The sequence below is a fragment of the Echinops telfairi genome, unplaced genomic scaffold, assembly GCF_000313985.2.
Source record: "Echinops telfairi isolate 266 unplaced genomic scaffold, ASM31398v2 ScPeMD7_7469;HRSCAF=8507_1, whole genome shotgun sequence".
NCBI lineage: Eukaryota > Metazoa > Chordata > Mammalia > Afrosoricida > Tenrecidae > Echinops > Echinops telfairi.
The window spans coordinates 22,108,387-22,120,589 of NW_022111373.1; the positions used below are offsets into that span (position 1 = coordinate 22,108,387).

At 37.5% G+C, this 12,203-nt stretch overlaps 1 protein-coding gene across 3 annotated transcripts in view; it reads right to left on the bottom strand.

Annotated features, from left to right (window-relative positions):
- Window positions 1-6,363: 6,363 nt before the first annotated feature.
- PRR16 (proline rich 16) overlaps window positions 6,364-12,203 on the bottom strand; it is a 254,553-nt gene continuing 248,713 nt past the window's right edge. For all 3 annotated transcript variants that reach the window (XM_004696574.3, XM_045285301.1, XM_045285302.1), the window contains one exon: window positions 6,364-7,838. In XM_004696574.3, coding sequence (XP_004696631.1) covers window positions 7,083-7,838 — 756 coding nt within the window. In that variant the 3' untranslated portion in view covers window positions 6,364-7,082. The remainder of the gene's footprint in view (window positions 7,839-12,203) is intronic.

Genomic DNA, 12,203 nt, shown 5'->3' on the forward strand with positions numbered 1-12,203 from the left:
GAGAGAAAGACGCCCTCAAGAAATGAATTGACCCAGTGGATACCATGGACTTAAATATAACAATTGTGTTGCTAGTACAGGCTCAGTCCATGTTTGTTCTGTTAGGGTCATTAGGGGTTGGGAACAGCTTTATAGCTTGGCACACCAATGGTACTGTTAGTGTTGCTCTCCATGTCCCTTACTGCACAGCAGGGCTAAGCGAGGCCAGAATGCACAGTGGGAAGAGGCAAGACTGTAACACTCCTATTAGGTAGAAAAGGGAGGCACCATTACTTTCCATTTAAACAAGGCTGGTTAAAGAATTTTACCAAAGATATATTATGAGTTGGATAAACTGAACTCAAAACCGAACCTTCTGGTTTCAATTTTCTGTTTGTAGTCTAATAGATTGACTTCTCAATTACTAGTTCATTATACATACACAGATGATATTTACATTATTCAAGATTTATGCTTCTCTACTGGCGATCCAAATTTGGTTTATATAACTTTAACGGGGTAATTATTATTGTATAATCTGCTGAAAATTCTTCGTTCAAAATTTTTTCAAGACAAATTGGTATACAAATCTAAAATGATTTAACTATAAATAAGAGTTGGTTGATATCTTCAGATGAATTCAAAATATGATAGCTAATGATTGTAATACAACCCATCCCTCAACATAGTAAATTCTGACAGTGCTTTCAGCAGTGCTGTTATCCAAATTTCTTCTTTACCCTTCCTCATCTTTAAAATATGATGGTATTTTTGATGATTGAATGAACATTAGCAGTAAGGAGACAAAAAGTGAAATCTATGAAATTCTATAATACATTCAAATTTGCACATACAAAGAAACTACCCTTTTGGAAAAGATGGTGGGGATAATCCATGCACGCCTCTCAGTGGATCGCCTTCCCCTTTGGGCAGTATGGGGATGAAGAAAGGGTCACGTGACTGGCTTTAGAAAATGAAGAATGTAGTAGGTCAGAGAGAAGGAAGTTCTGAAGTCTGAAGACACATGCAGCGTTTTCCAGATGATGCCCTCTCCACTGTTATTCTAGAAGAGATTTCAATCCTCCATGGTAGAGACACCTCATCAAAGAAGCCTGTATTGCTCAATGACTTCCTGAGGCAGGAGTGACTTGGAAAAGTTCTTGGACCCAGTGGGAACTTTCAGTGACCAAATTTGATGCCTCTGAGGTAAGCATGTTGTTCATAGCTAAAAGTGTTTATCATAGTACACTCTCGTCTATCTTGACTAATGTAGAAATTCATGTATTTTTTTTTAATATATTCCAACAAGTTCTTCAGGAAAGTTCTGGTAAAATAAAGATTATGAGCACAGCACATTCTATGTCAGTGGTTCTGAACCTTCCTAATGCCACGACCGTTTAACACAGTTCCTCATGTTGTGGTGACTTCCACCCATAAAATTATTTTTGTTGCTACTTCATAACTGTAACTTTGCTACTGTAATGATTCAGGTGACCCCTGTGAAAGGGTCATTCAAGCCCCAAAGGGGTCGCGGCCCACAGGTTGAGAATCGCTATTCTACGTGCACATCTCAAGAGCTGTACGTGTAGGCCTCTCTGAATGGTCATGAGTGACCTGTGAAGGCAGCCTGCAGAAGCCAACCTCCGGGCCTCACTTCACCACTGACCAGCTCTGTGACATTGGGCAGGAGGCTTTTGTTGCCAGTGTTCTCATTTATAAATGTGAATAGCATCATCTAGGACCTAGCACTTTATAAAGGGAGAACACGTTATAAGGGAAAGAATACTGCAAAAAGTTTGGATGAGTTTTTGACATAAAGTAAGGGTTAGAGATGATGTGTGTTTTCATCATCTATGTTTTATTTCAACTGGACCTATATTCCCTTTTGGTAGTTAGAGAAACGACAACTATATAATAAGATAGTGAGACATCACATCGGTCAACTAATAGCAAAGTAGAGAAATGCATTTATTTGACAGCTTGCCAATGTCTGTTCTTTTAGACATTGAGCAGATTATAGTTACTACTATTCTCAGCGCGCAGGTCAAATGGTATGCAGATGAATTTCACAAAAGAAATGCCACTGCCTGATAAAGACATACATGAGGTCAAATGGCATCCAAAGCAGAAAACCAGAACTTGAAAAACTCCAAAACAATGGACAACTTTTGAATGAAGACAAAAGGCTGAGAGGTGGAAGCAGTTGGCACGGTACATGAAAAAACGAGATTTGGTGATGTTTGGAAACTCATTCATTTGAGCAGTTACTAAATAACCGTAACTCCCCTTCATAGTACAAAGATCACACATAATAGGAATGTCAAAACAAAATTAGCTAACCTCTTTCAAGCATCAAAATACCTGCTCAGAATAAAGAAAAGATTTGCAAAGTCCAGGGCAATGAAGAACACAACTCAGTGGTGATGTTGAGAAGTATAAAATCATGGGGAAGCAGTTCGGCAGGAAATGTCAGCACAGTCATTAACTGAAGGGCTGGTTTCAGGCCAAATATTGAAAGTGAGATTCTCTTTTTCTTCATTTTAAATAAGGATAATAGTGCCTATTTCGTTCATCCATATGAGGCTAAGAAAAAAATATGATGTAGGGAAGTTTTCTGACAGCAGTTAGTTAGTGATCTTTGATCTGCCCTGGAGTCACAAATTAAAAATAATGTGTCCTGCATACTTTCCCTTTGCCTCCAAACAACTACAGTGTTTACTATGATGAGTGAAATCTAGTGTAAAGACAGGATTATCTGCCTAGCTTCTTCATATCCTACTTTAGTTTTATCAGCATCCCACAAGATCAGCATGATAAATGCCATTGTCTCACGTGAACTAGCACCCTACATAATTTGCTGCTGCAATAAGATGTAGCTAACTGCAGTTTTATGTTCTACACTGCTGTGTTGTAATAATAACATCACATCTGTCATTATTTCAGTGTAACACATCTTGATTTATTCTAAAACTTCAAATGTTTAGCCTAAAACCTTAATTACAGTGTCACGGTGCAGTGACCCAGAAAAATTCATGTAATTTGTCGATAGTATCTAGGAATTGTCAGATCCTGTGCATTCTGCACAAACATGCAAGCTGGCATTTTAAAGCACGTTATTATGCATGCCATTTCCTCACATATAAGTAGTAAGTGTTTAAGCAGAGAACATTGCAATTCAATCTCCTCTACAAATTTGAGTGTTGACATAGGAAAATATACTAACAACAGAAAATTAAGAGAACAAAGTGATTTTCTGCCCTATTACAAGATTTGGCATTTTGTTACAGAATGTATTCCATGATTTAGTAAAGACAATGATTCATCCTTTATTATTCCATTCCCAGGACAATTAGATGTAGAACTACTTAGAGTTTTGTTCATAGCGTCATCCAGAGTAAGCTATAATTAGAACCTGTAGATAAAAGGTCTTCCATGGTTCTAGAGACTGTGTGTGGTTGCTGCTCTGGTTGTGCTAAGCACTACCACTGATCTGCCCACATAGAGTTGTAAAATGCAGGGCCTTATTCTTTCATAATCAAATAATTTTGGCACAGGCATAATTCTAACATGGGACAGGTTAGTTTAATAAAGCCTTTGCTACTGATGCTGATGTTCTTGGGAAAACAATCATCCAACTAACGGGAGGAGGTATAAAGGCGGCCGAAAAACATTTGAAGAGTGAGAAACTTTTCTTTTGGAACCACATCCTTTTTTGTGCATCTATTTTTCTATTTAACTAAAGCAGTGGACACAATATTAGTTTATTTCTTTTATGACTGATATCACTTTGAGGAGGAGACAATAGATTTTTCTCATTTTTTATTTTGTCTTTTGTCAATAGAGATATAATAAGCTCTCTTCCCCTAAAATGGGGGAATCTGTGTATGAAAAGACACACATTTCCAAGTTCAATGTGATTACTGAGTATCATATTCATTGGAATATATATGTCCTACCATTGAGCTATGAAGGCTATTCTCCTAAACAGGCTACTTCCATTTTATATTTCATAGCGAGAACACTTTCAAAAGAGTATGGACACTAGCTCCCTATATGTGTCAACTAATGTGCTGAAGTACATATTATACATTAAATAACAACTCTTAAAGCTTTGAAGAAAACACTTCTGCTGTGAGCTTTTCAGAGAGGGAAATTATGTGTTTTTCACGATAATTTAACTGATGTTATACGAGCTTGTGGGAGAAAGACAGGCTTTCTACTCCCACAAACAGTTACAGTCTCAGAAATTCACAGGGCACTTCTACTCTGTCCTGTAGGGTCACAGTGAGTCGGCAGCAACCTAATGACTGTGAGTTTGGGTTTTTGGCTTACCTAGAGTTTATGCTTCAGATTTTAAAATCTGAAAGCTATATTAACTGACTACAGTAGTGTGTAGCCATTTCTGACATTTTAATTATAAGTTGAAAAGAAAATATTATGATACCCTATGTTAACTGTTTTCCATGTTTTTCATGTTTACATACATGTAAAGCCATAACTTTCAGCATTTATGGTTTTATTTTCTTTAATTTAACATATTAAATAAAAATGGAAGTAGCATATGGAGCAAATAAATTTCTAAGAATATCAACACTACAATAACTTAACATATGTTCTTATACATAAATTGTAATAAGTAGAGTAAAGCCAATAACTACACATTTTTGAGAAGTGCTTCCCAGGTTAATAATTATTTATGGATGTGTTCAATGATAGCAGGTGTCATAATTTTACTATATGTTATAATCAAAAGAAAAAAAAAGATTTCATGAGGTAGACTTGTATCTGGAGAAAGAAACATGAACTTGAATTTCAGAGGCTGTATGTAGCCATGTGGGCTCAAGATTCGTATCCCTGCTGGTCTTTTTGTCAGCAGGCTCTATGCTTGGTGGATGACTCGTGTGTTGTGTTAAATATTGGGATTTTTTGCCAGAACTCAATAGTTCCAAAAGTACAACTACTTTGTGGGATAAAGGTGTAATACAGAACCTCTCTAAAGATTTACAAAGTCAGAAACCCTAGAGAGCGTTTCTAGTTTCTCACGGGGGATCCTGATGCATCAGAATCAGGTTGGTGGCAGCAGGTAGAAAGCTCTACCTTGAAATTTAGCTTGGCTCCCCAAACATCAACATGGGTCAAAATAATCTCAGACTCAAGGTGCTATTTACGTCACAGTAACTGACTTGGGAAAGAAGATGAACCATATGCTTTTTAGACTCTCTACTCCAGAAACACTCTAACACTTGATGGACTTTTCAAAGGAAAGTCTTAAATCTACATCATAAGGAAACGGTGTTTATTATATTGATTCCAAATACATGCGCTATAAAGTTAATATATGTTTTTATTCAACTAGTTCCTTCTTTAGTCCATATTCATCAAGCCCAGAGATGTTAGTGTTCATGCGTTTTAGAAGACACCCTTTCTTGGTTAGTGGTTTCATGGTTTGTAACCTTTGGAAAGCTGGATCTACTCTGCATGCCTTAACTTCAGGAGCAAGGCACCCCACACTTTACGTAAACGTCACACATGGCATCATCCATTTGTCACACATGTGTGAATGCGCCTTTCAGAGTGAAGACCTATTTTCTCTACTTTCCTCTAACTAAAATATAAGCATTTAATAGAAAATTGCTTGAAACTCGCTTATACATTGTATGATAGAAGGAAAAAAAGCAAAGAAATGATTGAAGACTACCTTTCTGTAATCAAACGGTAATGCGTTGGATCAGAATACACGTATACAGAAAGGTCACTGCACTTTTTATCAAGCCACAATACAAATATCTACCAAGATGACTCTCCTTACTTTAGAATATTTTGTTCTAATTCCATTCTAATTATTTTGATTGTATGCCAATGTTTCTTTCTGTCTACTTAATAGATCACACTTTTATTCAGGTACACTCCTCTCCTCAAGAATCAAGGGAAATAAACTCATTTTTGCCTCAAGGGAATACCATCCAATCAGTCCAAACCAATGACACTGTGAAGTTTACTTGGTCCATGCATGGGGAAGTGACCTAAATTGATATTTTAGATTAAAAAAAAAGGACAGTGATTCAATGCGAAGATAAAACAATTCTCTCTTTCTTCTATGGAATAAAAGAATCAAGGCAGTTTTATAGTTCTGAGGGAGCTCAGCTTAAGGCAAATGCTGAAAAGATTCTGTTTTCAGAGGCAACTATATTATTCTCCATGATTTCTTAAAAATATGGGTTCCCTCTGGAAGAGAGAGCATGTGCTGATGTGGTGGGCAAACATGTCATGGCATCAGTGTGCTGCTACTGATTTCTTCTTGAGAGGAGCTAAGGGAGAGGAGGGCAAACAGGGTCGGGAAATGGAGGATGAGTCCAATGACATGGACTCTCATGCTCCGTAGACCATGTTGACATGCACTCATAGTGATCTTCTCCAAGCCCTGCTGTGCGAGGTGTATTTTCATGTGAGGACCATCAACAAGGGATTGAATGAGTCACTGCTTTATTTCTGAGGAGCATTGGTTTGATCATCATTGACTATTGTTTATTGACATAATAATATTTCCACAGATCAAAATCTTATGTTGCATATAAAACTCAACATATAATGATAATTGTATAATATAGAAAATATTTTTGGTATTGTTTTCAGCATTTAATAATGCAAAACTAGTCACAAATATCTTTAGAAAAAAAGTAGCAAAATAGTGCTTCAGTATTAAAATCTCTTATTAAAAAGTCTTAGATCAAAGTGAAGAGAATGACATGGCATTGGTGCATAGATGAGTTAACATGAATAAAGTGAATCAAATCCCATCTTTTAGAGTAAATCAATTTACTTTAAATCTGTAGATCACAGTTTGTCAAAGGTCAATGGCAAGAATAATGTAGTCATTTCTTCATTATTCACTGAGTTTTGATGATAAAACACTTAAAATACTGCATACTCAGGATATAAACAATGTACTGCATACTTACCAGGTGATTTTATGCCACTTTTCTGAATGCAGAATTAATATATTTGGGCTTTTATTGCTTGAGTAGAAAGTGCTCATTACTTATTATTTTATGTTTATAATATGGAAATTAAGAAGTTGTTATTTAATTTTTTAATGGCATACATCACACTGTTGTAGTGGTTGATTTCCTCAAGATCGTCTTCTGTGGTTTGGGTGCAGTGGGAGGAGGCACAGTTGCAGGTCTGGGAGGGGGGAAGCTGTTACTGTGGCTTATCCCCAGTCCCCCATTTTCTAGTGGAAAAGGAGGGAGAGGGGGTGGAGGAGGGAGGGGAAGGCCTTGGTGAGGAAGCTTTCCTGGTGGGTGGACAGTTTCACTGTGTAAGTGGACCTCCCTATTGTTTATGTTATACCGAGTATCACAGTCAGGACAGTAGCCATGGTACTGCACTTTTTCATTAAAGCGTACTCTTTCCCGAGGCCCTGCCTGGGGACACCTGTCTTTTTCAGGTTTATGCCTCAGAGGCTGAACTGGAGCCTTGTCCAAGTTACTGTTGGGTATGCAGCAGATGTCTCCATTTGGGATTTTGTTTGGTCCACCAGGTAAGCCTCCATTTCGTAGAAGGGTGCCATTGGTCCGTACAGGATTGACAGTTGGTAGCACTCTTTGCGGGTCTTCATACTTCACAGGTGTCAACCGTGGGGGAGGTGGTGGTGGGTTTGGCTTTCTCAGGACTGTGAGGATAGCAGATGGGTTTGCTGGGGGTTTAATGAGAGGTGCATTGGCCTTCAACTTGATCTTCTCTATGCTGGAAGCTGTTGTGCCACTTGAGCTACTGTTTAGGGTGTCCGTTTTGGAGCTGTCAGTCATCTCATCCTCCAGCTGTAGGTCAGAGGTCAGGGTATCAATCTGGTCAACCACCTAGTAGAAAGGACAAGGTAATTGTGTTGAAGAATGACCCAAAGTGAAATGTAATAGAAGCAATTTTATGATTTTAACTGCTATGGATAAACACTGAACTAGATAAACACTGAACTACAAGTGTCATTGCTGCTTATAATTTTCATTAATTTTTTTTTACAAAAATCTACCATAACGCAAAGTTACAATTGTTTGGTAATGTATGATTGCACATACTTAAGATATAAAATACCATTTACGCATATGCTATATTCCTACTCAGCTATACCCATCTGAGCTGGAATCCTGGTGTATAAATATCACAGACCTACAAAGCAAGAGAAGAGCAGATTCCCTTCTTCCTATGATATACAGAGCTAGGAGAAAAATTGTTCCCAACTTAAGAACATGAAAATACTAGATACATCGTAAAACGATCACTTTTCTTGAGACCAACAGAGAGAACTAAGATCTCAAGACAACCAGGCAAACTGAAATGCAGGAAGTTTTAAGTTCTCCAAAGACAGAGAGGCCCAGGAAAACTGTTTCACCATTGGCGATGCACAGTACAAAGAGAGAATAGTCATGAAGGAGCGTGAGGGACACAGCTAAAACTTCAACAAATTAGTGAAGGTTACATTTGTGCTTTCATGGCATTTTACCAGTCTGGGAGCCCTAGAATGACCAATTGGAGCCTGCTTCACCCATTGGCTCCATCTCTTGGGAGAAACTGAGGATAGGACAGAAAGGCAGGAAGAGCTCCTAATAACAGCAAACAGATACAGAACCTTGCCCGTTTCACAGCAAGCCCCTTCTTTCACAGCAAGCAAGAATCCTGTCATCCCTCCAAACTCCAAGACACAGGCAAAGGTTTCTTGCTTTTGAGAATCAATAGATGCAGTGCAGTGTGATCTAGGGAAGGGGCAGGAAACTCTATTTGTACTAGGACAGTAAAAATAAAAAGATATCTATTATGACTGGTAGGAGACAGGCAATCACAACCTCCCCAAAGCTATCAAAGAGATAATCAGGGTTAGTACACAAGTGTTGGATAGAACCAGGGTATGGCTTCTCACTCATGCAAAGGTGTGTAGAGTTGATCCAAGACTGAGGCAAGACTAGAAGAACTAGGACAAACTCCGTCCCTTACCAAAAGCTAAACACAAAGTAATGAGCAAATGAGAGACTCAGCTGTAAAGTAGAGTAAAAGGAAAGCAATGAGAAAAATATCCTCTGGACCTCAAGATAATATCAAATGAAAGGACTTCAAAAAATCATACAGAAGTTAACTAAAAGATACTGATTTCTCTGTGTACTTTTGAAGCTCCCTTATAATAAGAACAAATCAACAACAACTCGCTGACAGAGGAATTTAAGTTCTATGTTACAATGAAGGTAAGTATAGCAATAACAAAACATACCACAACTATTGACTATATTGACTAAATGTCCTCCTTAAATATTACACAAAATAAAAGATAATTTCTGGAGAGAAATATTATTTGTACTATTTTTTATCACACAATGCCCATTTTTTCCACCACAACATTATAAAACAAATACATAAAAAAATCAAGAAAAACAACTCATTGTTATGAGAAGAAGTAACCAGAATAAGAACTGGAAACAGCCAAATTACTGGGATGATCAAACAAGATTTTAAAATGACTTTGATATTAGGTTAAATGACCTGGTTGGAGAACTGAAGTATCCTCATGTAGACATGGATAATTTCAAATGGGAATTTGAAACTATGAAATATAAACTGAAAATCAAGATATGATGGGTTTTTCAATCCTATGAAACAAATTCATTATTTTTTAATCCAATTTTCTATACGTGTTTTGAAGCCTCTCTATGAGTTAGGTCATGCTAAATTGATGCTGAGCTCTGCTTCTCCCATCTCTCTCTCCTGTGGTAGCTCTGGAATAAGACAGAGAACTTGGAGTAGATAAACTCTAGGTGAGACGATATGTAGTATCTGAGAGCCAAAGTTTTCTCTCTGGTTCTCACATTCTTTAGACATTCCTGCACTTCAACTTCTACAATGTTATTTGGTCCAGAGTGTACCACGAACTCTATGTCATGGCTGCATATAATTTTTTTCCCTGTTTGCTTCCAGAATATTCAAAATTAAAATAGGGGAAAAGTGTCTTGCATACATTTGAATCAAGTAGCCTTTATGTATTTATTTAACAATTATTTGCTTAACACTTACTGTGTAAGGATAAATATTCTTCCAATACACTGCTACAAAGTATATAATTAAGAAATGATGTGAGTGCTTTGAATTACATTAATGTGGCTTCTTGTTAAGAGTAAACAAATTACCTGGACAAGAATCATAGTCGTAGACCCCATAAGATGTAGTTCTACTCTACTCTACAGATCCATTATGAATCTGAATTTATGGTATGCAATGGGCTGGAAAGAGAATGTTGCAGTGGTATAGGTAAGTCTTACTTCTTGAGTGACTCCTGAGATGATTCTATTTATCTGTAGAAATTGCTTATACTATTCGAAAAGGAAGCCCATTCCATTATGAAATGTCCTATGGCAGAAAGCAGAATAACAATTATGAAACTCTAAAAAGAATTGGGACCTTCATTTTCTGATGGAGTATGCCTTAAAATGAAAAGAAGTTGCTGAAAACATAAATTGGTGTTTATACAGATTGTGAAATGTAGAAAATATGAATCAAGAAAAATTAGAAATCGTCAAAAGTTAAAAGAACTAGAAATGAGTGAACTGAAATGTACTGGTAATAGCCATTTTAAATCAAACCACCACCCAGTTTACTATGCCAGGAATGACAAATTCAGGGAAATGGGATCACATTCATCATGGAAACAACACTTCAAGGTCTTTCTTGAAGTAAAATGCCAGAAGTGATAGGATTGTACCGTATATCTATGAGGGGCATCAGTGAGTACAATTATTAAAATTTACACATCAATCAATAAAGGCAAGGATGGAGACATTGGAGAATTCTACCATTTTTTTCAGTCTGGAATTGATCAAACAGAATTAAGATGGATTGGTAATTACTGGTGATTGGAATGAGAAAATTGGAAACAAAGAGGATCATTTAAAAAAATATGGCCTTGGAGAAAGAGATGATGCTACAGATCACGTGATGGAATTTTGCAAGCCAAATGAAGTTTTCATTATAAAAAATATATTTTCAACAACATAAATGGCAATTATACATGAGGACCACAACATACTGAATACATTGAAATTAAATTGACTACATTTATGGAAAGAGAAAATGAATAAAATTAAATTATCACCAGCAAAAACAAAGTCATGGCTGACTGTGGGACAGACCATCAATTTCATCTTTTAATTGAAGAAAATTAAAAGAAGACATCAGAGCAACACATGACATTGAGTATGTATCACCTGGATTTTCAAGACAGATATAATGAGCTGAATACTAATGACCAAAACCAGCTAAGTTGTGTGATGACATCAAGAACATCATAGATGAAGAAACAGACATTAAAAAGACAGGAAAGAAGAAACATCCAAAGTGGGTGTCAGAAGACTCTGAAACTTGGCCTTAATGTAAAGCAGCTAGCGAGCATGAATGAATCGATGGAGAAAGACAACTCACAGTAAATGATGACTGAATAACCTGGCATAAGGGGATGAGTAACAGCATTGTAGGTGGATGGAACAACACAATGGTGTAGGATACGGAAAATATAAAGAATAAAATTTTTTTAAAATAATATTATATAATAGAAAAATAGTCTGAAATCTCCTGTTGTGTTGCCTGCTGATCCCAGGAGCTGTCAGTGACTACCAATGAGGGATTCATTTGGCCAAGCTCAGATTCGCTCACTTCGTTAGCCACCAGTCTGTATCCCCCTTCTACATCACCATCCTGCTTCCTGATCATCAGCTTCTACCTATACATGAGTCCGGAGAAGCCTGGCTTGAACTGGACAAGACTGACTTATTTCTACAACTGTGGGGACTTCCAGGAAGATGGCAATGGAGTGACACATACCAGAGGGACTCTGCAGAATTCAACCCAGGAGAGTTGCTTAGAGCGAAATTCAACACTGCTGTGATACAGGAGGAGCATCATAAAGATAAGTAGGCATAGACCCACAAGGTTTTGAGGGGCTGAGAGCTTTTGGCTTACAACAGTGGAGGCTGCCTAGGGCTTGACTTTAGCCACGCCACTGTCTCTGCTGGAGCCGGGACCATTTAGAGCCCACGCAAGAGCTATATCTCACAACACAGTCACAGTTTGCCGCTGCCTGCCTTGGAGCAGGGATTAAACCCTTGCAGCTTCACATGCAGGGATCCAAGTTCAGCTACATTGTTACTTTTGTTTCCCTCTCTTCTCTGTATCCCCCCACAGTCTTTGAG